General features: G+C 37.0%; 2 protein-coding genes across 4 annotated transcripts; both read left to right on the forward strand.

The window, feature by feature from the left end:
• Window positions 1–5105: 5105 nt before the first annotated feature.
• Window positions 5106–16321, forward strand: LOC122649545 (protein MLN51 homolog). Of its 3 annotated transcripts, XM_043842738.1 has the most exons (13): window positions 5586–5734; window positions 5767–5894; window positions 9245–9347; window positions 9923–10128; window positions 10232–11073; window positions 11322–11436; window positions 11738–11860; window positions 12447–12502; window positions 12620–12665; window positions 12836–12905; window positions 12995–13071; window positions 15735–15819; window positions 15926–16321. In XM_043842738.1, exons 1-10 carry the CDS (start codon window positions 5681–5683, stop codon window positions 12861–12863), a joined length of 1701 nt encoding a protein of 566 aa, XP_043698673.1. In that variant the 5' UTR covers window positions 5586–5680; the 3' UTR covers window positions 12864–12905; window positions 12995–13071; window positions 15735–15819; window positions 15926–16321. The 3 variants fall into 3 exon arrangements, with proteins under 3 accessions (XP_043698672.1, XP_043698671.1, XP_043698673.1); XM_043842737.1 differs by having other exon boundaries at window positions 5106–5889; window positions 9243–9347; XM_043842736.1 differs by having other exon boundaries at window positions 5107–5894.
• A 4916-nt stretch (window positions 16322–21237) lies between these two features.
• Window positions 21238–21962, forward strand: LOC122649549 (heavy metal-associated isoprenylated plant protein 45-like). The gene is made up of 3 exons (XM_043842746.1): window positions 21238–21492; window positions 21582–21657; window positions 21818–21962. Exons 1-3 carry the CDS (start codon window positions 21289–21291, stop codon window positions 21940–21942), a joined length of 405 nt encoding a protein of 134 aa, XP_043698681.1. The 5' UTR covers window positions 21238–21288; the 3' UTR covers window positions 21943–21962.
• Window positions 21963–27861: the final 5899 nt, after the last annotated feature.

The following is a 27861-nucleotide window of genomic DNA, read 5'->3' on the forward strand; positions in this document are numbered from 1 at the left end:
CGTTGAACCTAGACTTTTTTTCATTATATGAGTTCTAAATATGTGGTTATATGAGGACTGATTTTGGTATAAAATAATAAAAGTGGTTCCTCACTTCTAGGAAACTATACTAATTTGTTTATCCAAAAAACCAAATTTGTTGACATTATGCATTTATATGTAGACCTTAATAAAGTTTATCTAATGGATCCATCAAAAAATTCTATGAGATTTGATTATTAAATATACCTTTTAGGATAAATAAGGCATTCACTCCAAAAAGGGTTAATTTATTACAACTAAACTGCCGTGTGAAGCAAAGGATTAACCTAATTAAGCCAATATATCAAACTGCCACCACTGGTTATTAGATGGCTATTTGGTTCAATTTTACTTTGATCCAATATCGATATTAGTACGCAATAAATTCTAAAATCTGAATTTATTTTTGGACAAGAGAATACTGCTTGGTCGTGTAGCCCTTGCACCAGTAGGGAGCCAATGAGAGTGCACGTACGGGCATCGACATGGATGGATTTTTTGATTTCATGAGGGATTGGATGGTAATTTCAAGCGCTTTTGTGTCTGGGCACAAGAATCATGCGACCAAATAGAGTTCTTTTTTCCCTTTATTTTTTTACATATTATAATATAAGGTGCTTCCCAATCATGGTCCTCGCGGATCAAATCATCCGTATAAGATATAAAAAGAAACCCCAAATATTTGATATCTTTCTTTGTGAATCATATCTCAATTCCAGCTTTCGTCTCTCAGTGTCAATGTTGGTCCAATAGAGATCTTTTCGTCGTTGGTGTTCTTTTCGATCTCTATGCATTTCATCACTCCACCGGAAACTTCCTCTGCTCCTACCGTACTCCAGCTTGGTATGGGGATGGTGAGAAGAGATATATTTTACATCCTAGAGGGGCTATAATTAGAGATTCCATTCTTTCTGGTACAGAAGTTTGATGTATCGATCATATCGTTGTAGCAACTGAAAAGTTTTTTGCATAAAGAAAAAATCAATTTGATTGTAGGTTGTGAAGCGAAAATAAAGGGAATCCCATGATCGAGACAATTGGTTGAATCCCGTAAAATCATTTCATAGCAGTTCATTGATCTCTTCTTTTTATAAAGCAAATCGACTTCGATTCTTGAATAATCCACATCACTTCTGGTTCTATTGTTACAAAGACTTTTCTATCAAGAAAAAATATGGCAGAGTAACTCATATTTATATCAGTTGATGAAAAAGCCCAATGCAAAAAAAATTGCATGTTTCAAGAGCCTCTGACCAGTTCGAAACAGAAATAAGGGTTCATGTTCTCTGTACCGCAGCGCAGGCTACGTCCAGACACATGGGTCTGCCACTCGGGGGACAAGGTGGTCATTGCGCCCACCCCCATGTGTCTAGGCGCAACCTACGCCCCTGGCACAGAGAACATTCTCCTCAAAAATAAATAGGAACATAGTTCCAATAATGGGAACCCAAGATATGATCTTCCCTCCCTTTTTAACTATCTATTCTTTAGTTTTTTTTTTTTTTTATTGTTTTAAGGTTTGTTTGTTTCTAGATAAAATCCATATAAAAGGAAAACCCCTAGGTAAAATTGTAAGAAAAAATATGCAGTAAAAGAGTATAACTTATCTATTGATGACTACAATTGTTGTTCTTTGTTATTGTAACATGTGAGATGAAGAAGCATTGTTACTATATGTCCACTGTAATCGTCATGTCTGAAAAGGCTAGGAGAAATCGATGCGGTTGAGGCGTGCCACTGGTCACTCCTTTAAGATCTTATTTCTAGGGGTGTCAAACGGTCGGGTTGAGTTGATTTCGGTCTTAAAATGAGTGAGACCAAAACAAAGCCGTTAAGAAACTTTGGTTTTCGATCCAATGCGGTTTCGATTTATTTCGATTTTTTAATATCAGGTTATTACCATTTAGATTGGTTTGTTTTCGGGTTTATACCAAAATGAAATCTTATATTCATAACTTGTAATGAGAAAAGATTCAATAAAAACATTTAATTCACCTTCCCCAAGTCAAACAAGTAAACAACCAAGAATATGAAAATTGATTTGATGTATTCATGCTATAATCCAAACAAAAAGGAATAAATTGTAAGAGAAAGATAACTAATATTGAAATCAATGGATAAATAGAGTTTGTAGCGAAATCATTGTTTCAAATCATGTCATTATTTATTATTAATTACAACGGATAAAAAAAATATTAAAATCAATGAATGATTAATCACTTATAAGATAACTAATACTAAAATAACAAAATGAACCCTACTATCAAATTATTCATTTACTATTGAACTAATATAGTGAATAAGGAGATCAATGGAAGCATTGTTACAAATCAATTTCCCTATGCATAACCTTATAGTCATTGATTTGTAACAATTTCCATTACAATCAGAAATTTTCTCACTAATATTGAAATCAATGGCATCTATTTATAACCTTATACTCAATGATTTGTTTTCTTTTATTCTTTTTTTTTTTTTTTGGGGTGGGGGGGGGGGGGGAGGGGGATAGGGAGGTGGGAAGATACTAGCCAGGAGACTTGAACTGGAGACCTCTTGCTGAGCATGGGCATGAAGCACACCACGGCTCACCAACTACACTATACTCAATGATTTATAGGTTTCATTCGGTTTGGATATCGGTTAGTTCAGTGCGATCCTAGTTTTTTCGATCAATTTCGATCGGTCTTATCGGTTCGGGCTAGATTTTGACACCCTTACTTATTTCCCCCAACTGGTACAACCGGATTGGTGTGAACTGGTCTCCCAATTAGATAAAACAACCTCTATTAGCCCTCAAGTCCACGTGCATTCATTGACTAGGCCCCGTTAGGATACCTTGGGGTTGTGGTCAATTTCAGAAATGAAAACATAAAAATAGAGATGGACAAATCCGTTTAACTGTTTAAGTAAATAAGAGAGAGAGAGAGAGAGAATCCGTTATGGTTCGGATTGTGATCCTCTATGGCGCGCTGCCCTTAGCGGCCAGAGCGGCGCACTACTGAGGTGAGGCGCAATGACCGCCTTACCCCCACTCGGGCAAGGTGCTCAGGCAAGGGTAAAGTGGTCATTGCACCACACCTCATCAGTGCACTGCTCTGGCCGCTACGGGCTGGCGCGCCATAGAAGATCTCAATTATTATGGTCCTCCTATTTATAGAGGTCAGATAGAGAGAGTCCGTTATGGTCCTCCTATTTATAGAGGTGATGCCGTGATGGTGCTCTTTCAAGGCAACACTTTGATGGGGGTATACTCTTCTAAAGGGATGGATTTCAACGACAGAGGATTTAACCTTATGAAATCTAAAAGGAAAAAAAACCCAAATCAATGCCTTAGAGCACTCCTATACATGTGGTCATGTCATTACGCAAAGACATCTTTGTAGCCTTTCATATGGACACGTCTGTGTAAAGACATGTCTATTAGAAAGAAACTCATCCATTATCGTTTTAAAAATAAGCCCAAAGTCCCAAGCCCATAACAAAAGTAATGTCCACAAGTAGTCCAAGCCCGTGACAAGAAGAATGCCAAGAAAAAAAAAAGGCCTAGCTCACCCACTCGTGTATGAAAAAGCACCCTTGACAATTAGTGAGGATTGGATAAGCCAGGGCATGGTGTCATCACTTTCACCAATCTCTTTGCACAACCAAATATTTTTTTGGAAAAAGAATGCTACTTGATCGCATGATCCTTGCACCTAACCACAAGTGGGTGTGAAATGATCGTCCCACCCTTATGGAAATGAAAATCCCACCCCAGTAATGCTTAACGCATGGCCACATTGATTCCCACACTGACGCAGAGACCATGCGACCAGCTAACATTCTCTTACCTTATTTTTCTTTTCTTTTTTCTTGGTTAAACTCAATCCATCATCAGGACACAATAACCCTCCAGACCTCCATTCGATTGATAGAAGCCTAAAACATACATTTCTCAATGGTCAACAATTTATGTGATACAACCAATCACGAGTCTAGAATGTAGATTGAAGATAATTTCCTTGTGGTTTAAAAAAATATAAGAAAGGGTTCTCCAAGCTGGCAGTATAAAGGAGGGCACCAATGAGGACCAGGATCCTCTGTAGTACCGGCGGGGCGGCGGTGTACATTTGACGGCACAGCAGAGGCCAGGTGGTACACATGGTACACATGGCATCTGTTGTGCTGTCGGATGTGCACCACCACCCCGCCGGTACTACAGAGGATTTTAATACCACCAATGAAGGCAGGCTTTCGCTATTCCTCGTAGGGTCAGGGAATTTTTATCTTGCTTGAATCCCTGTCTGGTACAGTTGTTCAGATCCTCTCATAGGGAGGCGGAAATGATGACTTAACCTCACTCGGACAATATGTTTGGGCAGGGGTTAGGTTATCATTTCTGACCCCATATGAGAGGAACCGAACAATTGTTCCGGACAGGGAACCGGAGAGGATAATGAAAAGAGAGAGAAGCAGCTAGGCAATTTAAAGAAATTTCTCCAAATTCGATACAATATTGATACGGTATCCGTACAGATTAGTTGTATCAGACAAATTTATCCCTGATTTTATTTTAAAAAATGGGTTTTTTGACCATTTTACCCCTAATATGTATTATTTCACCGATACGATATAAGCACAGTATTGGGATTGATGACTGACAAAACTGATACATATTGCCCGATACAGGCGATGCGATAACGATACCCCAAACCATGGTCTCAGGATGGACGGTTCACATCGATTACCATATGGACCACTAGTTTCAAAAAATAAAAATAAAAAAATGGACCACTAGTGACCGTACATGCTTCATCATCATCTTGGTATTCCAACTGAAGCACTTTTATAGATAAAATCCACGTGTCAATTAACGAATTGTCAACACGCGTATGACTTTCATGCTGTTCTTGGGTTTCCTTATGTTTTCGTCAATTTCCCTAACTACCCCTAAATTTAGTAATAAATCCATCTAAAGATTGTGCGTTACGTTTGAGGGAAGTTCGAGTCCACGTCGGAGGAGGAATGGACAACTATATCTTCTCCGTTTGACGACGAAAGTGCGGAAATAAAAAATCTTACCTCGCGAAATTCCTTATTGAACAAGGCTTGTTCTAAGGGTGTTTTTTTGTGAAGGGAAAAGCCGGATCGGAGTTGAAACCCTAGATCGATATGAAGCGAATTTAGGTCTTCAAATTGGTTTTCAATCTGTTCAGGTTGGCTTTCATTCGGTCTGAATCAAGAAATTTAAGAGTTTCTTATTGAAATTGTCAAGAAGTTGTGAGGTTTTGTATAAAGTTCGTATTTTGGGGGTGTTTTTCTGTTCGTTTGGATTTGAGATTCTGGTTTAGGTTAATTGAAGAGTAGATGGCCGTCGAAGGTGAGGAAGAAGTTGATTATGAGAGCGATCCAGAGGAGGCGATGCTGACCTTGGCGATGCGGAGGAGGGAAGCGAGTGATGATGAGGAAGGAGATGGAGAGGAGAGTGAGAAGCAGCTGAGGAAGGATACAAGGCCTGGGATCGGTTCGGATGTTGAATCGGAGGGTGAAGGTGGAGCACCTGCGTATGATGATGAAGAATCTGAGGTAGAGGAAGAGGAGGAGGAAGTGGGAGAGGAAGAAGAAGTCGAAGAAGTCGAAGAAGCAGAGGAGGGAGAAGGGGAATTTGAGGGGAGTGCTGATGTCGATGCAGGTGATTTCGAGGTTCAGGTCGCAGCGCCGGGTTCTGGTGGAGACCGGGTAATATCAAGCGGTGAACCAAGCGAATTTGACAATAACAATCAGAATCAGGTGGAAGACGAGAAGAAGGAGAACGAGCCATTCGCTGTGCCGACTGCTGGTGCTTTTTACATGCATGATGACCGGTTCAGAGACAATGGTGGTGGTCGACACAGGTACTGATTTTATGCTTTGATACTTCTGGTTGTTTACCAAAATTAAGGCTTTATTTGTTTTGAGGGATACGTGTCAAAACTACAAGGCAAACACTACACTTTGGCACTCATTATCGGCAACATTATTTGTTTGGAAGAGTAGAGCATGAATATTACCTATAAACAGTTCAGTGGTGTCCCAGAAGTGATTTGGCAGTTAATGCATTTGAGATGGAGGAATAGAGAGCATTTAAAGCATTTGAAGGGGAGAGTAAAAGGGAGATCTGGTAGTTTCTGTAAAACTAAACCCCACATTGGTAAACATAGAAACTCCAACTAACAAAACACTCTTTGTTGACTTTTTTTGGACTATTTTTATAATATTATGCTATAAAAGAATAGTGTTCCCTGAAATTTAGGAGTGTGATTGATGCAAATTAAATCAATGGATCTGCTGTGGTTGGTTTTCTTTTAAGATAGAATGAAAGGGATCTAGCAATGGAGCCACAACGATAGGGAAGAAAGGGAATTGCAAGGATGAGGGGAAGAGATAGTGGAGAGAGAAGGGATAGAGAGAAACATGGGGAAGAGAGGGAGATCTCAATCCCAATTCCCAAAAAAAAAAACCCCCAATCTATCCATCAAATCATGGGGGCTGATAAGCTTTACATGTATTTATAAGAATTAAACTAACCTTATCTAAAAAGAAAATAAATAGAAGAAAAAAATAAAGTAGGAGTTATTGATAGGGAAGAAAGGGAATTGCAAGGATGAGGTTGATTTTCTTTTAAGATAGAATAAAAGGGAGCTAGCAATGGAGCTGCAATGATAGGGAAGAAAGGGAATTGCAAGTGGAGAGAGAAGGGATGGAGAGAAACATGGGGAAGAGAGGTAGATCTCAATTCCACTTCCAGGAAAAAAAACCTCAATCTATCCATCAAATCGTGGGGGCTGTTAGGTCTTACATGTATTTATAAGAATAAGAATTAAACTAACTTTATCTAAAAAGAAAATAAATAGAAGAAGAAAAAATAAACTAGGAGTTATTGACTTAAACATCCTAAAAACAAGGATGACTAATACACATCTATGTGGAGTATCTCAGATAGACCATAAAAGTATAAAACTAAACAAAATAAAAGAAAACTACTTAAATCATGGCTGGACTGATAGAGTTCCTAATCCTGCCAATTACCATCACTTTAATGACAAAATAAAGATAAGACTCCAACTAAGCCCCACGGTTTGGGGAAGATGTGGTTTCAGGAAATCTGGAATCCTTGGAACCGCAGGCTATGTAGAAACTTCTAACTGGGCCCCAAGTATTGGATAAACCTTATCTTGTTAATAAAACCTCATCTAAATTATCTGTTGGACCAAGGCTATGGTTTGAACCAGAATTTATACCAAACCGAACCAATCCAATCCGGTTCTCCATTAGTGATTCTTGAAATTTGAATATATGTCCTACGTGAGTGATTTTGTAACTATTTGTATGACGGATTCCTCATTTGTTTTGATTACTGAGTTTTTGAGCAACAATATTTCAGTTTTTTTTTAAAAAAAAATATATTTTAAAAGGGCATACACAGTGCACAAGGCTCCTGCCACTGCGGGGTCTGGGAAGGGTCATAATGTACACAGCCTTACTGTTTCCTGACTTGAACCTGCGACCACTTGGTCACAATGGAGCAACCTTACCATTGCACCAAGGTCCTCCCTCAATGTTTCAGCTTGAATTACTTATGAATAATTTCGTTATTAGTTGAATGATGTAAGGTATTAGTCCCTATCCCCCCTCCTAACCAAAAAAAAAAAATTCCAAGTTATTAGTTGAGCAATGTGAACAGGTTTCAATATACACAGTCAATTCTGAATCTATAATCCAAACAACCAGCAAACATTTTCTGGTCAGATAGACTAATGAGAAATAACTGATTATCTTACTATGTTTGGGGAATAGCATGGAAAAGCCTGTGAATAAGCAAGTGACATAAGCATCTGAATCAATCCTATATCCTGTAGATAACTTTAATTCTATTAGAAAGTTGCATGCCAAATCTAATGTTATATCTGGGTTTTGCTGCTGACCCAACAGAATGAGGGGTAGGGTAGGAATGTAGGATTGATTTCTTGTAAGTGTCATAGTTATCAAGGTGGGAAAGCAACCATGGCGTTTTAGAGGAGCAAAATTCAAGGCGACACTGCCATGGCGCCCAAGGCGACCAAGAAGCCTGGACGCCATGGGCGACAACTTGATAACTATGGCAAGTGTGAATTCTGAATGAAACAATGGCAATGAAGAGAGATGGAGAGAGAACTGCAAATAAACTCTCAAAGATAGTGCACTCTGCAACAACAAGCCTTGATTGTCTCAAAGACTGAATGGAGCAAAGCTTTCTCTAACTCAAAATAAATTCCTTATTTTGAAAGAACTTTTGTGTGAGCCATAGATCCGCTATTCATAAAAAGGTGACACACCATCCTTTTTTATTAGAAGTATAATGATCAGATTTATTAGGGAAACGAAGAAGGTAGAAATAATGCATAGTTCCATAAAGAGCCACCAGAAGGTGACATGCAAAAGAAGAGAAAATTGAGCAGGGGGGGGGGAATGGTGCTTGTCACTTGTTGGAGATTGAACCCAGTGTGATCCTTTTAACTCTTGGAAAATATTTCCTACTTTAATTAGGCTTTTCATTTTCACAGGGAACAACCAACTTTCTTGATGGTATGGAAATTAGTATAATTTTGAAGTAAAAATCTACTACTCTTTTGGTGGATATGATAGGTATTTACGTCATGACTCTTTGATATGTTGGAATTCAATATCTCTTGTGGTGTCAAAAGCATTTCAAGTTAATCTTCCCTTTTAGGCTTTTACCACTTATTTGTTGATAATTTCATCAGCTTCACTTATGAGTTTCAGGGGTTTTCGACACTTAGGTGCTGTTTGGCTAGAGGTGAAACAAAGTGAAGCCAAATTGAAACAAAAATGAAATGCATATTGATATTTTAATAATCGTTACCTCGAAAAATTGTGTAACTAACATAGAAACATACTAAATATGATACTAATTTGTACTTCATTTTTCAACCAATATATTGTTAGAACTAATTTTTTCTGCCTACTTTCTCTATGTTGTGGGCGCCACATGTTTTCATATTACTTTGCGTCAACTCTATTTCCGTTGAAACACCCCATTTGGAAGTTTCTTTACTTCACTTTGCCACTGAAAATTTTATTGTACTTCATTTCACTTTATTTTTAATGAAACAGGGCCCTAACTGTTGGTTTCTATGTAAAATGTTTCTTTAGCTAAAAGGAGGGAATGCATGATCTTTTATTTTATTTCTTGTACTGCATTCAGGCGCACTCCTGGTGGGCGGAAGTTGTGGGAATCAAAAGATGACCGGAAGTGGGGACATGATAAGTTCGAAGAGATGAATTCGCGGGAAACGCACTATGAAGATGTCAGTATTTTCATTCATACTGTCTGCATGATGACTGATGGCTATTTGTTTCATAGTTAATCTTTTTCCGTGGTGGGAGCTGGGAAATTATATTATTATTCCTGCATGAAACAGAGCTAGGGTTCCTAAATTTGATGAAATTGTGAGACCGCATTAATCGGTTAAGCTTATGGGATCCTGGCTTATAGGGCTTCCAGAAGCCAGCTTTTTGAAAGCAAAAAAGTGGATCCAACCAGGATAGTTGGTTTGGAACATTTACTGTTTAATGTATCAGAAACTGAGCAGCATGCCTCCTCCCTGCTTCTGCTTCTCACATGGGATATGGTAAAGATTCCAAACCAACTCCTCTCGATTGCAGCCACATTTTTTGCCCTTTGAAGCTGGTTTCTGGCCACCAATTTTGCTTGAGGTCTTCCACAAAGTTTCATCACTTCCGACTGAATTTTTTTTTTTTTTTGTTTCAATTTTGATCAGGGTCAAATTGATTTTAATTCAATAGTTTCCGAACTGCATTGGACTTCTATCTGGCTATTTAGTTTGTTGTCAATTATTTCTCACTTGTTTTGTATGTTTAGGTGAGGAGAAAATCTAAAGGTAATTATCGAGGTCGTGGAAAGAACCGAGGTATGGACCATGGGTATACGAGAGGAAGCAGGTCTAGAGGTTATGACAACAGTAGCAATCAAAACCGTACTTCAAAGACGGTGAGAGGGAGAGGGCCCAGAAGGTATGAACCTCCTGCAAAGAACAACATTGAGCCTCCAATGAATCAAAACAAACAGTGAGTCGAAATATCAAACTTCTTATCCTTTGTTACTCCCCCCTCCCTGGATGTCCCTCTATTCTTCAGATCATGTTTTGACATTCATTTTTTCTTTTTTAAGATCTGGGAAGGCAGGTGAGACAACTTTGAATGCTAGTTCAGGGAGAGTACCCTCAAACACATCAAATGTTCAATCAGATACAGTTCCTCCCAGGAAAAATGGTTTTGCGTCAAGCTTGAGTTCTGCTTCTCCTCCATTTTATCCATCCGGCTCGTCCAATCAAGACATCTCTGTCCCACAGAAAAGGGATGTTCCATCTGGAAATGGGAGTAGGAATCTTTCACCTTCTGAAATGGAGGATAATTATTCTACACCCCACTCCAATGCATTGCTCCGAGGGAAAAATGTGGCCGATCCTATTGGCCTCGACAGGCTTTATATTGATGAGTCGGTTTGTACAGTTTCTGGGAAGCCATTAAGCAACCTGCAGATGCAGCCTTCTGGAACCTTGCCCATTATTACGACTCAGTCTCTTCAGTCCAGGGCCCAGGGAAGAGGTGTCGCTATCCCAGGACAGCTTAGTTATCAGCCAACCCCACCTCTTAACCAAGTTAGTAGAGGCTCTGCACAACCCTCTTCTGTTCAGCCAAGGCCTGTTCAAATTCCAGTCCAACCTTTGCTAGCTTCTAGTCAGCAGTTGGGTCAACGTCTAGGTAGTGGATCTCAAGCCTCTTCTCCACCTAAAGCTCCATCAAGGAATTCTCCTGAACCTGGAGAATCAGAATCTCCTCCAGGCTCAAGTAAGTCCAGGACTGCTTTAGTTGGAAAAGGGAAAGGCAATGTTCAAGGCAGTGGAAGAGGGTCTTTTCTGTACAGTGGTGCTCAGGTTATTGGAGCCAATGGTACGATGGGCGTTGCTCGTGGTGATCAAAGCTTTCCTGCAACTGCAGCACTTTTGCCTTGTAAAGCTTCTATAATATTTAATTTTTCATATCCAAATCTAGTTGGGTATTAGCTTATACTCCCAGTGGGTGCACCTGTTGATAGGTCCTGCATAATATGAGCAGCAAATATGATGGTGACCTTTTTTATGTGTTTATATCTAGCATGCATCATAAGTTGGTCAACTGTTGAATGACGCAATGTTTTATTTGAGTTGGTCATATGTTTAATTCTGTTGTTATTAATACTTTGATGTTTGGATATGCAGTTATGCAATTTGGAGGTCAGCATCCTGGTGGTCTTGGAGTTCCTGCTGTTGGTATGGCGCTTCCTGGATATGTTGCGCAGCCACAACTTGGTTTTGGGAATTCTGAGATGACGTGGTATGTTAATCACACACACACTCTCTCTCTCTAGTCCCCTCCACCTTTGGGGTGTTCCTTTGATTGTTTGATGCTAGAAGAAGATTTTCCTCTTAGTTTAGGATAATAAAGTCTTGTTTCTGATCAGAAAGAAGAAAGATGAGTTGGATTAATATATTCTTGTTGCTGATTTAATTTATGCTTATTGGTAACTAATTTATTTTATTTCCTCCAGGCTAAAGATGCTGTTATTTTAGTGTACATTTAAAAACATGTTCATCATAATGTAAAAGGTGACAGATTTCTATTTCCTTTCATCCAGGGTACCAGTCTTGGCTGGTGCTGCAGGGGCTTTGGGAGCTACATATTGTTCTCCTTACATTGCTGTTGATGGTAGTTATCGTGCTCGTCCATCAGGCCAGACATCTTCCTTGGGTCCATCTGGGTTAGTAGGAATTACTTCACTTTCAACCAGCTCTCAAAGTTCAATTCTCTTGTATTTTTCAACTTAACAAGATTTGTCTTTGAAACATTGATGACAGATGTTGACATGGTCCTGTTTGTTTTCTAAAATCTGTGTACTAATTAGCTCTTGAAAATCAAGTTTTTCAATTATGGTCAAATTTTATGTAGCGAAAAATAGAGTCTTGATGTCTATTAGATTTGTGTTTTTAGTAGTTGGTAGTTGACTGAATTATGAATGTTTAAAGAAAATATATTGAAAAAAAAGTGTCTATCAGTGTCAAGAAATAAACAACTGCGCATGGTGTTTGTATCGGTTCTTGATTGAGAGCCTCTCAAGATTCTGTTCTTGGTCTCATTATCTTTTCCAGATATGTTTGTAGTATTTAGTCATTTATTGTCTTTGTTGTAGTATGTTCTTTTATTTTTCTGCATTTCAGCTCTTCTTTCTTCTTATACCTCCTCCCCCCCCCTCCTCTTTTCTTTGTTAGCATTGAACTATCTGGCCTGTCTATTGTTCTCTTTTTTCAAAATTTGAAAGGTATCCTTATTGTTGAATTCTTGTGCAGCAAAGAAACAAGTCCAAACAAACCTAATACTGTGTGGAGGAATCCTCAGAGACCTGGTAAGGCATTTGAACATTCAATTTACCTTGCTTTTGATGGAGCTATAGGTCCTTTTGAAGCTGCCACCTTCTTTTTGGCATGATCTGTTAGTTTTAACTAAATGGTTTTTCTTGCAGAACTTGTAAATGATGAGTTTGGGCAACGCCAAAACAAGCCTCGTAGGTATATTGAAATGCTTTACCTGTTAGTGAATATACAGAAGATTTTATCCTTTAAACATCTAGAATTAACTAATGATCTTCCTTTTTCTGCTGTTGTTCGTATTGTTATTTTGAACTTTTATTCAATTTGATTACATCTCTGTTTCTGAATGATATGGTTGCACTATGCAGATATTCGGAGATGAACTTTGGCCAGTGAAGTACATATATAAGATTGAGTTTATTTGAATAAGCACCTAAGGTAAGCTATTGTTGCTCTTTTCAGTAACATTAGTTGCATGAATTTGGCACTGTGAACTTCATTTAATTTTAAATATTTTGGTGTTTCAGGCCTTATCCTGGCCTTTTGTGATCTCCAGCTTTTGTTTGGAGCACTTTGGGGAGCAATTTGTTGCGAGATATGCTAGGTAGGTAATAGTTTTTAGCTTGTCTAGTAATCTCCTACTTACGTCTTTTTTAAAATAAAATAATTGGTTGTATAATGGTATTTATAATGCATTTAAAATTTTTTTTGGTGCAATCCTGTCGAGGGCCATTATGGGTAGGGGTAAGGGTAGGGGTGGGGAGAGGGCTGCGATAAGGAATGTTTGACAGGAGGCAGGCTCGAACACCTGCTGGAGCCGGGGAAAGGTATTATTGTGTTTTTGTGGCCTTGGCTAGCTGGCTTCATGCTGGTGCAGGATACTGCCACTGAGATGCTCTTATTTATTTCGAGTAATTGAACTGTACAAAAACGAAATTATTGTGAATGATGTTTACAAAAGAAAAACTTTGCTTTTATTTGTTGAAAAAAATTTTATGAAAGAAAAGGAAATGGGGTTTTAGGCTTTGATTTTAGAGATGAAATTTGTTTTATATAAGTGAGCTCTTGAAGGTCGTGCTTGCGTTGGTCAAGTGCTCACTTGTTGAACGCTTGGTCACAGGTTCAAGTCCTAGAAACAGCCTCTCTGGAAACAGGGGTAAGGCTGTGTACATTTGACCCTCCCCAAACCCTGCTAAACGCAGAAGCCTTGTGCACTGGGTACGGCCTTTTTTATAAGCGAGCTCTTGCTCAATACTGCGTACACCTTTTGATCTAGAGTAGTCTGGACTTTTTGCAGCTAGATTTATTAAGTAGCCTATTTGATACAGTGATGTTTTTGGCCTGATGGTGGTTACAGGACAGTGATGGTGAATATAATTGGAAACAATTCAGTATTCACAAATTGCAACCATTATAATCGCTGAAGGGTTATTTTGGAGGTTACTTGTCCTAATATCTGTTTTTTCAAGATGTGTAGTATGCATAGTTGTCACGGCGGCATGGCGGTCCATGGCGGTGGAGGCCTGTCTAAGCGCTTAGGCGGTAGAGCGGCCGCCTAAGCGGAGCTTAAGCGGTAAAGGCGGTCTAGTGTTAGTTTTCTCCCCCCCCCCCCCCCCCCCCCCAAAAAAAAAAAAAAAACCACTCAATAGTCAAAATATGATGGCATGATGCATCACAGTATCATACCTTATATCATTAAAAATTAAATACAGAGAAGCAGTCAGCAGTTAACCAAGTTACTATAATACCATTATCAAGCCCAAAAAAAAAAAGGCAACAGAGAAGTAGCAGAACCAAATCTCTTGAGCAATTGCTGTAGTTGCTAGTACTGCAGAGAAGAAGAAGAAGAAGAAGCAGCAGTCAACCAATAAAAAAACAAAAACAGAGAACAAGCGGCAGAAGCAGCAGTAGGATGTTAGTGTGTTACAGAGAAGCAGCAGGCAGTAGTTAACCATGTTACCAAGCCAAAAAAGAAAAAAAACAACATAGAAGAAGCAGAAGAAGCTTAGAAGTTACAGAATACAGACTTTAAAAAAAAAAAAAGCCAGCAGCAGTAGGCATTACAGGCTACAGAGATGAAGCAGAAGAAGTAAAGAAGTTACCAAGCAAAAAAAAAAAAACAGAGAAGAAGTTACCGTTACCGACTACACTCTACAAAGAAGAAGAAGCATAGAAGTAGAAGTGTAGAACTATAGAAGTTGCCAAGCAAAAAAAAAAAGAAAACAAGAAGTTACCGTTACAGACTACAGAGAAGAAGCATCATAGAACCATAGAAGTTACCAAGCAAAAAAAAAGAAGAGAAGATCAGAAGAAGTTACCGTTACAGAGAAGAAGAATAGGGAGTAGAGACTTACCTTGCCGTAAAGGTAGGAGGAGGAGGAAGCTTCTCCTTTTGCGCAAAGGACTCGAGAGGTAGGAGGAAGCTTTGCCTTCGCCTGAGTCAAGTTGCCGTTGCCGGAGCTGGAAAGGAAGGAGGAAGGTCGCAGTGTCGCACAACCTTTTGCGTAGAGGAGTCGAGGGTTTTACTTTTAATTTCTTAAAGAAGAAGTTAAAGGCTTTTAGCCTTTTACAGTTTTACGTTTTAACTTTTAGGGATTTTAGATTTTTAGTTGTAAAGGATATTTATCCCATGTAGCAACATACTTGAGATAATTATACACCAATCAATACCAATTAAACAAAAAGAATAATATATAATTGCATGAAACAAACAAAAAAACAAATACACACTCCATACTGGCGTCTGCCTTGCCCTCATGGCGTCCCAAGGCGTCGCTTTAACCGCCTTGGCGACGCCTAGAGGGTCAAGTCGGCCGCCATTCACGAGTCCTGTTAAGTGTAGGCTCGCTTAATACATGGGTTTCCGCCTGGACGCCTAGGCGACGCCTTGACAACTATGGTAATATGTTATCTTGATATTTGGATTATTGGGTTGTCTAAAGAGAAGTGGGAATGATGTGATCATGTGTGTGCTAGAGTTTTACATTAGAATTACTGGGAGTGGATCATTGTGGGGGTTTACTTTTGCTTCCTCTGGAGTACCCATGACCAACCGTTTTTGTCACTTTGATTGATACATCACGCATGAATAGGCAAGGTGAAATCTACAACTGTTCAACCTCATGTTACGTCAATCTTCTGGCTACTTAGAAGGCTATGCTAATTATTAACATTTTATAGGGATTTGGAACACCGCCTCCAAAGAACATCTGCTTTTAGTATCCATGTAGTGCAAAAACTAACTTCTCTGGGTCTTTCTTTATGCAGTTATTAACAAACGCCTGTTCATGCTGCGGTTGATTTCAGAAGAGCATTGCAGCTTAACGGGTGGCATTCCTTGTTGAAATGTGCGGTAGGTTATGTGACATAAACCTTAATTTTCTTCATGAGCATATTATTGTGAATGAAATTTGAATATGGTTATCATATTCCTCACTGGTTCCACTGGTTTTATCCAGGTTCTTTGGCTTGGTTTTTTTTTTGTGAAGCTTGTGAGAAATGGTAGTGAGCTTCTTCAAGAATGATACTAGAAGGGGAAAAAACCAAAAGAGAAAAAAAAAAGGATTGCAGTTATTGCTCAGTGAAGTTATTATTAGGTTACTCCATCCATGTCTTGATGATATTTGTTGATCTATGGAGATTGACTATGGTTGGCTATCTGGTTATATTCTTCTTCTTTTTCCGTTTATGATTGTTGATCATCTCTTCTTCTGAGGGACTGTTAAAGTACATATCTTTATTTAGAATGGTGTTTTCTATGTCGTGTGGTTTCTTATTGTGTTGGGACTTGGGAAGCAAGTGATAGAATCCTGAATGAAAGATTAAATAAACGACTCTTACCTGAGTGCCTAATTTGTGGTTGGAGTTTTGTTGAATGGTAGTTGCGACTCTAAAGAAGCAACTCAGAATGGGATTTCGAGTATTGGTATTGGATCAGATGCATTGCCATTCATTTGTTGGTGTTGATCCAGATTGATCTGGTTGGTTTTAATCTATTTTATTTGATCAGATGCATTGCCATTCATTTATAAGTGTTGGTCCGGACTCCAGATTGATCTGGTTGATTTTAATCTGTTTTGATTGATTCATCCCAATCCAGACTGGTTTAAGCAGATACCAACTCAGCAATAGAAGACTACATCAACCAAGATATTATTCACTATTGGTCATAGGTAATCTCACCTGTTTTGTTGGATATTACTATGTATCTTTACAGCTTTCAAGCCTGGCAACTTTAAGTGTGTTCCCTGGGAAGCTCTTGGAAGGTACACACGATTGCAAATTGGTATAAAATGAGTAGAGTCTGATTGCTCATGACAACCTTATCCACATTATCTAACCAGCTTACTAGCTTAGGATGTGTGTATTCAATGTCAGATTGATCCATTCCTAGTGTGCTATCAGCTTATATATTTTGTCGTCTGAAGATTTTGAAACTTCGGACTATCTTCAAAGGATTGAGTTTTCCTTTAGCCACAAGAATTCATTCAATAATAGATTACGCACGGGAGGGTATTTTAAAGTAGGGTTGTAAACGGATCGGATTCGGCTTGGATAGTGCTATATCTACATCCGCATCTGATTAGCTACCGGACGGATTCGGATAGTGCTAAATCGATACAGACACGGATACGGATCGGATATTTTATCCGTTTACATGTAAATATAGCTTTTCGGATAGTTAGAGCTTATCCATATCTGCATCCGTTTAGTTTTCGGATGGATTCAGATAGTGTTAAACGGATACGGACACGGATACGAAAACGGATTTCGGCTATTCATTTACATCCCTATTTTAAAGAGCATATTAAAATCCTATAGGGATTTGTGAATCCTAGGATGGTGTGGTCAATCTTCACTGCATGGTTAAGGATAACTTTTTTCATTTTCAGAACATTGTTTGATGAGATGTTTTTAATTGCCCATTGTTATATTTTATAAAGTTTTTTATGTTAAGGGTAAAATAGGGTTTTCAAAAATAATTTGAATGTAATTTGTCATCATGTAATTATTTAAAGTTATCATTGCCGTATATATTTTTTTTAATTATACCTTTAGAAATAAAAAATGTGTTATACTAAAAGAAAAAAAAAATATTTAATTTATAAATTATTTGACATTTTGTCAATAAGATAATCATTTCTCTTAGACAATGTTGATTTTCTAGTTGCTTAAAGAAGAAGAAAAAAACACAAAGTATGTTGGTAGATTTTTTTTTATAAATTTTTTAAAGCAAAAAAAAATGAGATTTTTATAAAACAAAAGTTCTTTTATTCATACAAAGAAAAAAAACCAATTTTTTTTACTTGAATTGTGGAATGGAAAGGGAGCCCGTTGTGTTCACATTTAGTTGTGCCATATGATATGATATGGTGATGTGGAAAATTTAACCATTGGATATCGTGGAAATAGTATGGCTTGGCTCTTGTGTTATTCTGGGAAAGTTAAAACGAACAATAAGGGTGATTGCGATTTTGTTAGAGAGGAAAATTTTCTTCCTTGGTTTTCTCAGACTTTTTTAACATATTGTAGTCTAGAGAGAGTGTTTTTGGCTAGGTTGAAGAAAGAATCTCTTCATCCAAAAGTGATTTGATGCAATAATTGAATATCATTATTACTTTTCATCCCCTATTTACAAAAGTCTAAAATATCTTTTTTTCAATCCAATCAAAAGTTTGATCCCGTAAATTAAGATATTCTCTCCTCACTGCAGGTGAAAGAAAACTCTATCCTTCTAGTTGCCTTTGTTTTTATTTTGATTAATGGATATTGGTATACCCAAAAAAAATGTCAAAACAACCTTTAGGTTGTTCCACACTTCCACCACCTCAACAAACTTTTTTGACAATAATAATTTCCCTTAAAATATACGAAACCCTTTTGACAGTAATAATTTACCTTAAAATATACGATAACTTTTGATTTTGCATCTCGATTTAATAAATGCAATGATAGAATAATAATAATAATAATAATAATTATTATTATTATACATTTAAATATGGTTTGTCTGATGTCAATGCACCATTTCATTAATTGTTGTGATGATTATATTATTCAACTAAACCATTTACATATAACCAATTCAATATTGCACCCTTCAGAGTCCTTAATCAGTCCTTTATCAGATCTTATCAGCCAAGAAGGCCTCTTGGCCCTCTTCAAGCCAGATCAAGTACCCACTTGAACCATTGGTTCTATTAGTCTGGTTTTTGGGACAGGAATTTTCTAACCTGGTTAGAATAATATACATGGCCATGTTACCAATCAAGGTTTTAAAACTCGGAATCAAACACGGGATGGACTTCATCCATTGGATTAGAATTGACTGAAACCAAGGAAATGGAAGTGAGAAGTTTTTTTAAATTTTGAAAAAAGGTCTCACTTTCGCTCTTCTTTTTTCCCGTTAAATGTGTGCCTCCCTTGTCTCTCCTTATTAAATATACTATTTCGTTATCCGTCATTGACTTGACGTGTAAGATACCAATATAAGTGTAAAGCGTGTAAATCTTTCTCCCTAATTTTGTTTTAAAAAAATTCAAAAGTCTATAGATATTTATAAGAGATAAGTTTCATTAATTTTTTATTATTCTACTTTTTTTTTTTGGTATAAATTATTCTATTAGCTAAAAGAAGAAAAAAATGGGAAAAAATTTGAAGATAAAAAAACATTAATTCATATCCGATTCTAAAATAGATTTTGGGAATCAAGGTCAGCTCCAATTCAAACAGCTCGGCTGATTCCGATTGGATTATTTGAGCAATGTTGCCAATTTGATATCTCTAATCTCATTCTTATAAATTTCATATGAGGGTATAGAGCCATGGAATTTGAGGAATGTTAAATGAGACTAAGGATTTAAATAACGATATTAGGATTAGTATTTGTTCGATATGGATCGGTCGATACAGGTCATATCATCAGACTGTTTTGCCCTCATTTTTTGTGAAGGAAAAAAAAAAAACAAAAACTTTTAGCACCATTTTACCCTCAATACAGATTCGATACACCCTGCATTAGTATTGATATTGTATAAATATCGATACATATCGACCGATACGATACGATAATAATACCTTGAACCCTAAATGACACAACCATGGTTTTGCAAGCCTGGATTTAGCTTGCTTGGTCGGCCAACTCAGCCCTTCTCATAACCTGCTTCCACATGAAACACTTGCAATCCAACCACACTTCTCACTTGTTGGCAATAATCATGTGACTCACACGTGCGTAACATGACTACATTCATTCTTTGTTGTCTTCTTGAAAGGGCACCATCACTTCACAGTTCACATGTGGACCAACCTGAGAAAGAAAATGAACTCTCCAACTTGTTTTCAAACCCAAAAAATTCCAAGCTCTCAATGATTCTTCTCTTTCTCTAATTCTTCTTCTTCTTTCTTTTTGGTTAAACAAGCTCCCAATAATTCAAATCTCTTATTAGCACATATACCTAATAAGCTAATAGGCTCAATAATTTAGGATCCTTTACTTTTAAGTCAAGGCATAAAGACAAGGTCTGTGAAAGCAATTCCTTCTAGTCTATCCCAACAGACTACAGTTCCTTCTGATAAGGAACCTTCAAAGCAAAAGGTCACAGTGTCATAAAGCTTTAATGGAGAAAAAAAAACTAGATCCTAAAACAATGGAGAAAAGAATAGAAATCCCAAATAAACAAAATACGAAGATTTGTGTGGCTCGATAAGATTGTCTACGTTCATGGTGAGATAAAATGAGATCTGCTTCACTATCAATGGAGAATAGGGTTAAAGACACTTGTCCTCATACCTCTCAAATTGATTGTAAAGAAAAAATCCTCACCACAAATTTATAGTGAAACCCTATATGGGTAATTTATCCAATACTTTAAGGCATACCCCAATTCTTTAAACTCACTCCATGCTTGTTGGTTCCTTCTTATAAGATCATTTGGATCGAACATTGTAGTACATTAGTATTAGGTATTTAAATGGAACGGATTCAGTTCGGATAGTGCTATATCCGCATCCGCATCCAATTAGCTTTCGGACGAATTCAGATAGTGCTAAACGGATACGGATCGGATATTTTATCCATTTACATGTAAATATAATTTTTTGGATAGCTATAGTCTATCCGTATCCGCATCCGTTTAGCTTTCGGATGGATTCAGATAGTGCTAAACGGATACGGACACAACACAGATACGGAAACGGATTTCGACTATTCATTTACATCCCTAATTAATACTTTACCTTAAAATAGTGCTTATATATGGGTCTTCCTTGCACTCAAAACCAGACAATCTTATGTTGTGAAAGCTCAGATCATCATAGACACCTTATAATAAATATCCTCTTTCACAAACTTAAGATCTGCATTCTTTGGTGATTGCGATCTTTTAAATTCCTGATAGCTTTAAGGTTCTTCCCTTTTGAATGTTGGTCACATGGGAGAGAAGCCCATTTGTACTAACCTTCTAAACTCAAGGAACTGATCAGGTTTTATGTGTAAGTTGCTTTGTTTGGCAGTTGGTCTTTGGTTACCCAATTGGATACCTTTTTATGGGTTAGCTTGTCTTCTTTTTGTTTCATCTTGAGTGGTTGATCTCCTTGAAAAATGAGCTTTGAATTCTATTCATCACCAAAACCTGCTCCAGTATTGTTAAGTCTTCTACTAGTTATTTATATTGGTTGGTGTTCTGCTTTCAGATTTCCCAATGATACAGATTGACTTCTAGCGCCTCTCTCTCTCTCTCTCTTTCTCTCTCACAGACAACACAAACAAATTGTGGCTTCTTAAGAGAGGAAAGTTTGTGGATAAGACATTGGGAGACAGATGGGGAAGCTGAGGTTTGGGTGGGTTTTGGATTGTCTCTGTATCTCTCCTGGCTCAAACTCATCCTGCTTTTGTATAAATTCCTTGGACAGTGGAGATGATTCTGAGAGAAGCTCACTCATTCCAAGTAATGGAAAACAGTTGGTGAAAATGAGGGATTTTGTTGGGAAGAATCAGTCTTTGGCTTTTCACTTGAAGCCTAAGGTATGTGACTATTTATCTATGTTTGAGAGAAACAGAGAGAGAGAGAGAGATATCCTGTTTGGTTTCTCTTGATGGATTAATTGTTGCAGACAGTTGTATTAAGGGTTTCCATGCATTGCAATGGTTGTGCAAGAAAAGTTGAGAAGCACATCTCCAAGATGGAAGGTATGTGAAATATGGCCTTTCCTCATTTTAAACCATTCTCCTATATTTCTCTTTAATAACCAGTTAATTAAGATCAATCCATTCTATGAAAGATGATAATAAACATATAATTTTGCTTTTAAGAAGTATTCAAAAATTTTCATTCTCTGTAACTTTACAGGAGTAACCTCTTTTCAAGTAGATTTGGAAAGCAAGAAGGTAGTGGTGATAGGTGATATTCTTCCATTTGAAGTGTTGGAGAGTGTTTCAAAAGTCAAAACTGCAGAGCTATGGACTTCTTTTTGAGCAAGAAAACAGAGCCATGGCCAACATCCATTGTGGGTTTGTGGTTCCTTGATCATCTTTTGATTCTCATGACATTAAACTTAAAGTGGGCAACATGGCTGCAGGAAGAAGTTAATAAACAAATCCAGCAGTCCATGCTCTTCTTCTTCCATTTCTGTTTTTTTTTTTTTGTGTGAAATCTACTAACAAAAAACAGTTTTTTTAATGTGATTATTTGATAGTATACTTATGTGGTTGATACTGCTTATACGTGTCCTCACTCCTTTCTAAGTGTGTTTGATCCTTTTTTTTTTTTTTTCTCTCCCTTTTCATATAATAGTTTGGCCGGTTTGGATTTGAGTTGGAAGGAATGGTGCACAAGACCCAAGGTTGCATGAGTCACTGTTATACTATATTGCTTGTACAATGAGATCCCACTTCCCCAGTTAGCCCATTTCCTCACTAGTTGCTTTAGAAGTTGGATTCCACTTTGATTACAGTACCAAATGGGGCTAGTCTAAAGTTTAAACAGAGATGGGTTTAGAGAATGGAGAAATGTTGGCTATGATGGCCTGGCTATGGAGAAATTTTTTTTTTTTTGAAAAAAAGAAAGAAAAATCCTTTAATTTGTGGAATGTGTGGATTATTAGAAGCAAAACAGTTTGAGAGGTTTCATCACTTGTACTGAATAATATTTTCCAAGAAAGGAAAAAGTTTTCTCCTTGATGGTAGTCTTTTTCATCATAATTTTTGCGTATCCTCCTTTATTGACTTTCATGACCTATTGAAAAAAATCAAAAAACTTTTGCTAACTTTTTTTTTTTAGGGTAAGAGATCACTATCTGATCGTGCAGAGGCCAAAATATGTTTGAATGAGATATTTTATTTTTTGGGGGTTGAGTGATAATTTCATACAATTTTATGGTTGGACAGATAAACCATGCGACCGGTTAGTATTCTTTCCCCCCTTCTTTTATTAGGAAATAAACACAAGAGTTTGAGGTATCGGTATTATATCGGGCAATCCGTATTGATATTGCTAACCACTGATCCTAATACTTGGCTGATCCTGTATCAGTGGTACAGTATGGATCAAGGGGAAAATGGTAAAGAAAATCACAAATTTTAAAGGAAAATTAGGGATAACTATCTAATACATGCCGATCCAAATAGGTATCGTATCACTTTCCAACATGGTGGATACCTAATTCGATACTGTGCACTAAATCTATGATTTCAACTTGAGGTGAGACTTAAAAGAGGTTTTAGGCATTTGATGGCGCAATATAAGCAAATAACGATTAATGTTGCCGAATAAATTTTGCAACATATAGATCTTGACGAACATGATAAACAAAATCAATAACAAAGAGAGTAAGTTACCTATAACTTACTGATTACAAGTTCCAACAAAGGAACGCAACACTTGATGATGATCCATGTCAATTGATTATTCTCCAATGGCCGTAACCTAACATAGAAGATAAAAAGATTACATTTTCCACTACTTTTCTTATGTTGCTGTCAATGACAGTGATGCAATTTGGGTTTTAACCATTTGCTTTAATATATAACCAAAGTTAGGAGATTGCAATGTAACGGTACTCATCATCCTAAGTAGTGCGATCTTAAAGGGTGGCTTTTAATTATCCTTAATCGCATAAACAGACAATCCTACAAAAACATAACCTAAAACCCCCAATAGTAGAAAACTTTCATCACGTTTTCTCCCCGGCCCATACAACTAACATCTACAATAGATCTTGCAGACATAGAATAAAATCACAGCCATAAACTGCATCTATTGTACCAAAATATTGGAGTGTCATGACTTGTTATTGGAAGAAAAAAAAAACACTTTTGAAAACAATTTTCAAATAGTCTTTATTTAATATAATAATAAATTAGAATAATTTTGCAAACTCTTCACAAAACAAGTCTGGGACCTAAATTTTGATCATTCACTGTTGGATCATTCACTCACTTGGATGTTCTCCCTAATAGGGCAATGGAAACCTTATTGAGCAACACCCCGATTCACATTCATTACATAAACATCAAGTATACCGATATAAAGTCAGCCCTATCGGTAAGCATCAACCATTGGCACACCATAGACGCACAACGCATAAATGTAATAGTAAGTGCCTATTAGGTAAAGGAAAAAAAAAAAAAACAACTACCATAGAGTCCTGTTGTTAAATATAACTGGCACTGAATCATTTAGAAATCTCAACAGATCAATGTTCAACACACACAAATTTCCACATCTATATTCTCATGCCAATCCCTATTAAAAAAATATACAATATAACAATAATTATGAACTAGTAAACGTCACTTTTGGATTGTTGCACATAAGATGATTATAATAACAAACATTAAATCCTAAATTTTAATTAATTAATTAATTTAATCAAATTTAATTTGATTTGATGAATCCACATCAAATGTCAAAATGTCCAACAACAATGGATTGCGGGAGAGAAAGAGGTTGTGAAATATTGCTTCTACTTCGCTAATGAATGAAGGCCATGGACATATACAACTGTGCACAAAAACCATGCCCTTTCCGTACAACTTTTCAAAGTTTTGAGTTTTCTTCGTCTCTCAATCCAATACGTTATGAATCCAACCGGTTCTCTCATTGAGTGTGTGTGAATGTGTGATGTCTCCCTTAAAAAAAAAAAAGAAAAAAAAAAAGAAGAAAAAATTAGACTGATACGGACCAATACGGACCAATACGGACATTTTGATAGTGATCATATTAATATCAACAACAACCGATACCGACACTGATACTGTGAATTGCAAACAAATAGTGTTTATGGAGTCTACAACTTGGCCTTTCACTTAGGCATGGGCTTTAAAAGCCACCTGTCAATAGAAGGATTTTTTTTAATATAATTTGCAAACCATCCGATTTGTAATTCCAGCACTTCTCTCAATAAAAACATCAACATAAACAAGGGAGCAAGGAACAGCTTCAATGGCTATTATTTATCATATAATTAATCCTTATAAAAAAAATTATCATATAACTAATTGAGTTTTTTTTTATTTCCATAAAAAATTAGAGATGAAAGGCTTTCCACTTGGTGAGTTTTTTTTTTTTTTTTTTTTTTTTTCCATAGAGATTATTTGGATTAAAATTGGAGGCAGTTTTCTCCTTTGACCGAAGGGTTCAGATGGTGTGCATAGGGTATTGAGGTATTAAAATCCTCTACAGTACCGACAGGGTGGCGGTGCACATCCGACGGCACAGCAGAGGCCACGTGTGCCATGTGTGCCACCTGGCCTCTGCTATGCCATCGAATGTGCACTGCCACCCCACCGGTACTATAGAGGATCCTGGTCCAAGTATTGAGATAGTGAAGAGATATTATCGACTTCGTACTATTGGGGGACAAAACGTTTATAACCTAGATGGGTATACTTCTCCTTCACTCAAGTGTAAGAAAAGTTCCTTACCAAAAAAAAAAAAGTGTAAGAGAAGTTTTTTCAATTAACACTTGATACCTTCAATCTAAGTAACGATTCTTTTGCATATTACCTCTCTTTCATCCTTTCCTTTCCTTCTCTTACGGAACACTATATGGAAGAGTTGTAGAATACCTTAAATTCTTTCTTTGTTGTTGAAGGAAAAAGGTAAATTAATTAAATAAAAAGTTTGGGTCCCTAGAATATCTTAGATTTTGCCCAAACAGAATGCATTACAAAATACTAAGACTATGTTTGGATACCAAGAAAAGAAAAAACATAATATTGAGATCAAAATCATGATGATGCATTGATTGATTTATGTGTCTAATTTGTCTCCTCAAATTCAAATTATTTTGGATTTTTTCATTTCTTTCATCCAAACAAAGCGTAAGGTGTCTAATATGAACTTGGATTACCTAACCGTATGTAAATGCTTCATGCACAGTTTTGTGACGACACATGTCTTTTTGCTTCAGTAATGGCAACATGAAAGAACATTATGAGAGTAAAGAAATACTTGTCATCACAAAACCATATATGAAGCTTTCACGTATAGGTAGGTGATCCAGACTCGTTTTGTTATGGTATAACTCTGTACATCAAAGTATTAGTCGGAATAGGTTTACCATGGTAGGTAGGTGATTCTTTGCTTACTCAATCCATCATTGCCTAAAACATGCTTACTCTTAAGGGCCATATAAACAAAACTTTCATAATGGGCTTTAGAGTAAATCTACAAGCATTGGTTAAAACCAAATCAAGATGGGCTTTAGATTATATCTATAAGCATTGGTTAAATCAAAACTTGTTGTAAGGAAGTACTAATGGGAAGTATAATTAAGAAGGAAAAAAGAACTCTGTCCGGGAATGTGGTCTATGCCAGCACTCCCATGAGTCTATATCTCTCATTCCCATATGAAAAGACATCTCAGCCCCTTGTTTTGAGGAGGAGAGAGATAGACACATGGGAGTGTTGGCGTAGGCTACACTCCCGTACAGAAAACTACTTCACAATTAAGAATTATCTTTTGTATATAAATACAGTCCCGAAAGTTGCTGTAACTGGAATGAAGTGTTGCACCAAGTTGTTGAATCAGTATCGGCAGACAACATCAAGTAGTAGATTGCAGGGCTAATCGTATCAATATGTACTCTCTTTAATGTTTTTAATTATCCCTTTTTGTGCAGACAGAGTTGACCCACATTTATACCTCCAAGGTAAAACAACCCTCAAAATAACAAAGGTTGCACTCCCAATTAAGTGTGATTACATAGAGATCCATAGGGTTATACCTAGCAGTTGAAACAATGAAGAGGAACGATCACAATATAGAAGAATAGTACACTGTGATAGTAAGAACATAGAAACAATATACAATATGCATACGGTACAGAAATAATATGTAGTACGAATGGACTCAATATGAAATAGAGAGCAGAGGAGCAAAGTACAAAGTTGTTTCATCACATCTGGCCGACCCGAATTGAAGTATATATAGAGTTTCGAAAGTCTCGTACATACTTTACGTATAGGTGCCTGTATGTACGTTGAGACATACAAAACCCAAGTAATGTTTTGAAACTTAGACTTTTCTACCACAAATACAACAAAACTAGAAAGAAAATATTAAGATTGTGTTTGGTATGCATACTTGAAATAGATTTTGGGTCTATAATGCATTCCAAAACCTGATTCAAAATCCATTATAGACCTATAATCTATTTTGAAAATGCATATTAAACACAACCAAAATTACACTTTAAATGCATAATTATCAAAGTTTTAAGTGGGTTGCACAATTATTATTCAAAAAGTTTTTAAAAAAAAAACAATTTCACTTCCCTTCCTTTCCCTACCCTTATTTTTTCTCACAACCAAACGTTGTGATAAGACTACACACATATTTAAACCAAGGAGAAATGTTCTCTAATGCCCACATTGGGTGGGTGAGAGGGGGGGAATGACTGCCCCGCCCCCATGAAAGGCGGTGTTGAAGCCTTCTTGCATACTCTCATTGGTTAGGGGTGTCAATTACAGGCCCGGTCTGGCAGGTCCTACCGAGCCTGGCCTGATTATTAAACTTAAGCCCGACTCTTTTAATATGCTGACAAAATATTTAAAACACTCTTTTAGATGTTTTCTTGTAATAAAATCTATCATTTCAGATGTTATCTATTGTGATAATTAATTAAGGGAAATAGTTTTCTATCTGGGAGTGTGGCCTACGCCAGCACTCCCATGTGTGTATCTCTCTCCTCTTCAAAATAAGGGGGTAGAGGTGTCTTTTCAAATGAGAAGGAGAGAGACAGACTCATGGGAGTGTTGGCATAGGCCACACTCCCGGACAGAGAACTTTCTCCCATTAATTAATTATAGAGAAAAAAGCGACAAAACTTACAGAAGTATAATCATAAAGAAGCATTTCTTGGTCTAGATAACAAATGATAAAGACATTT

The sequence above is a fragment of the Telopea speciosissima genome, chromosome 2 (assembly GCF_018873765.1).
Source record: "Telopea speciosissima isolate NSW1024214 ecotype Mountain lineage chromosome 2, Tspe_v1, whole genome shotgun sequence".
Classification (NCBI taxonomy): domain Eukaryota; kingdom Viridiplantae; phylum Streptophyta; class Magnoliopsida; order Proteales; family Proteaceae; genus Telopea; species Telopea speciosissima.

What these genes read in the sequence shown, in the direction of transcription:
- LOC122649545 (XM_043842736.1), top strand. Translation starts at nt 5,368, where the DNA reads ATGGCCGTCGAAGGTGAGGAAGAAGTTGATTATGAGAGCGATCCAGAG. An exon ending in GGGAAACGCACTATGAAGAT is followed by an intron (nt 9,348 to 9,922) that starts GTCAGTATTTTC and finishes TTGTATGTTTAG; the next exon opens with GTGAGGAGAAAATCTAAAGG. An exon ending in TCTTCCTTGGGTCCATCTGG is followed by an intron (nt 11,861 to 12,446) that starts GTTAGTAGGAAT and finishes ATTCTTGTGCAG; the next exon opens with CAAAGAAACAAGTCCAAACA.
- LOC122649549 (XM_043842746.1), top strand. Translation starts at nt 21,289, where the DNA reads ATGGGGAAGCTGAGGTTTGGGTGGGTTTTGGATTGTCTCTGTATCTCT. An exon ending in CTTTTCACTTGAAGCCTAAG is followed by an intron (nt 21,493 to 21,581) that starts GTATGTGACTAT and finishes TAATTGTTGCAG; the next exon opens with ACAGTTGTATTAAGGGTTTC. An exon ending in GCACATCTCCAAGATGGAAG is followed by an intron (nt 21,658 to 21,817) that starts GTATGTGAAATA and finishes GTAACTTTACAG; the next exon opens with GAGTAACCTCTTTTCAAGTA.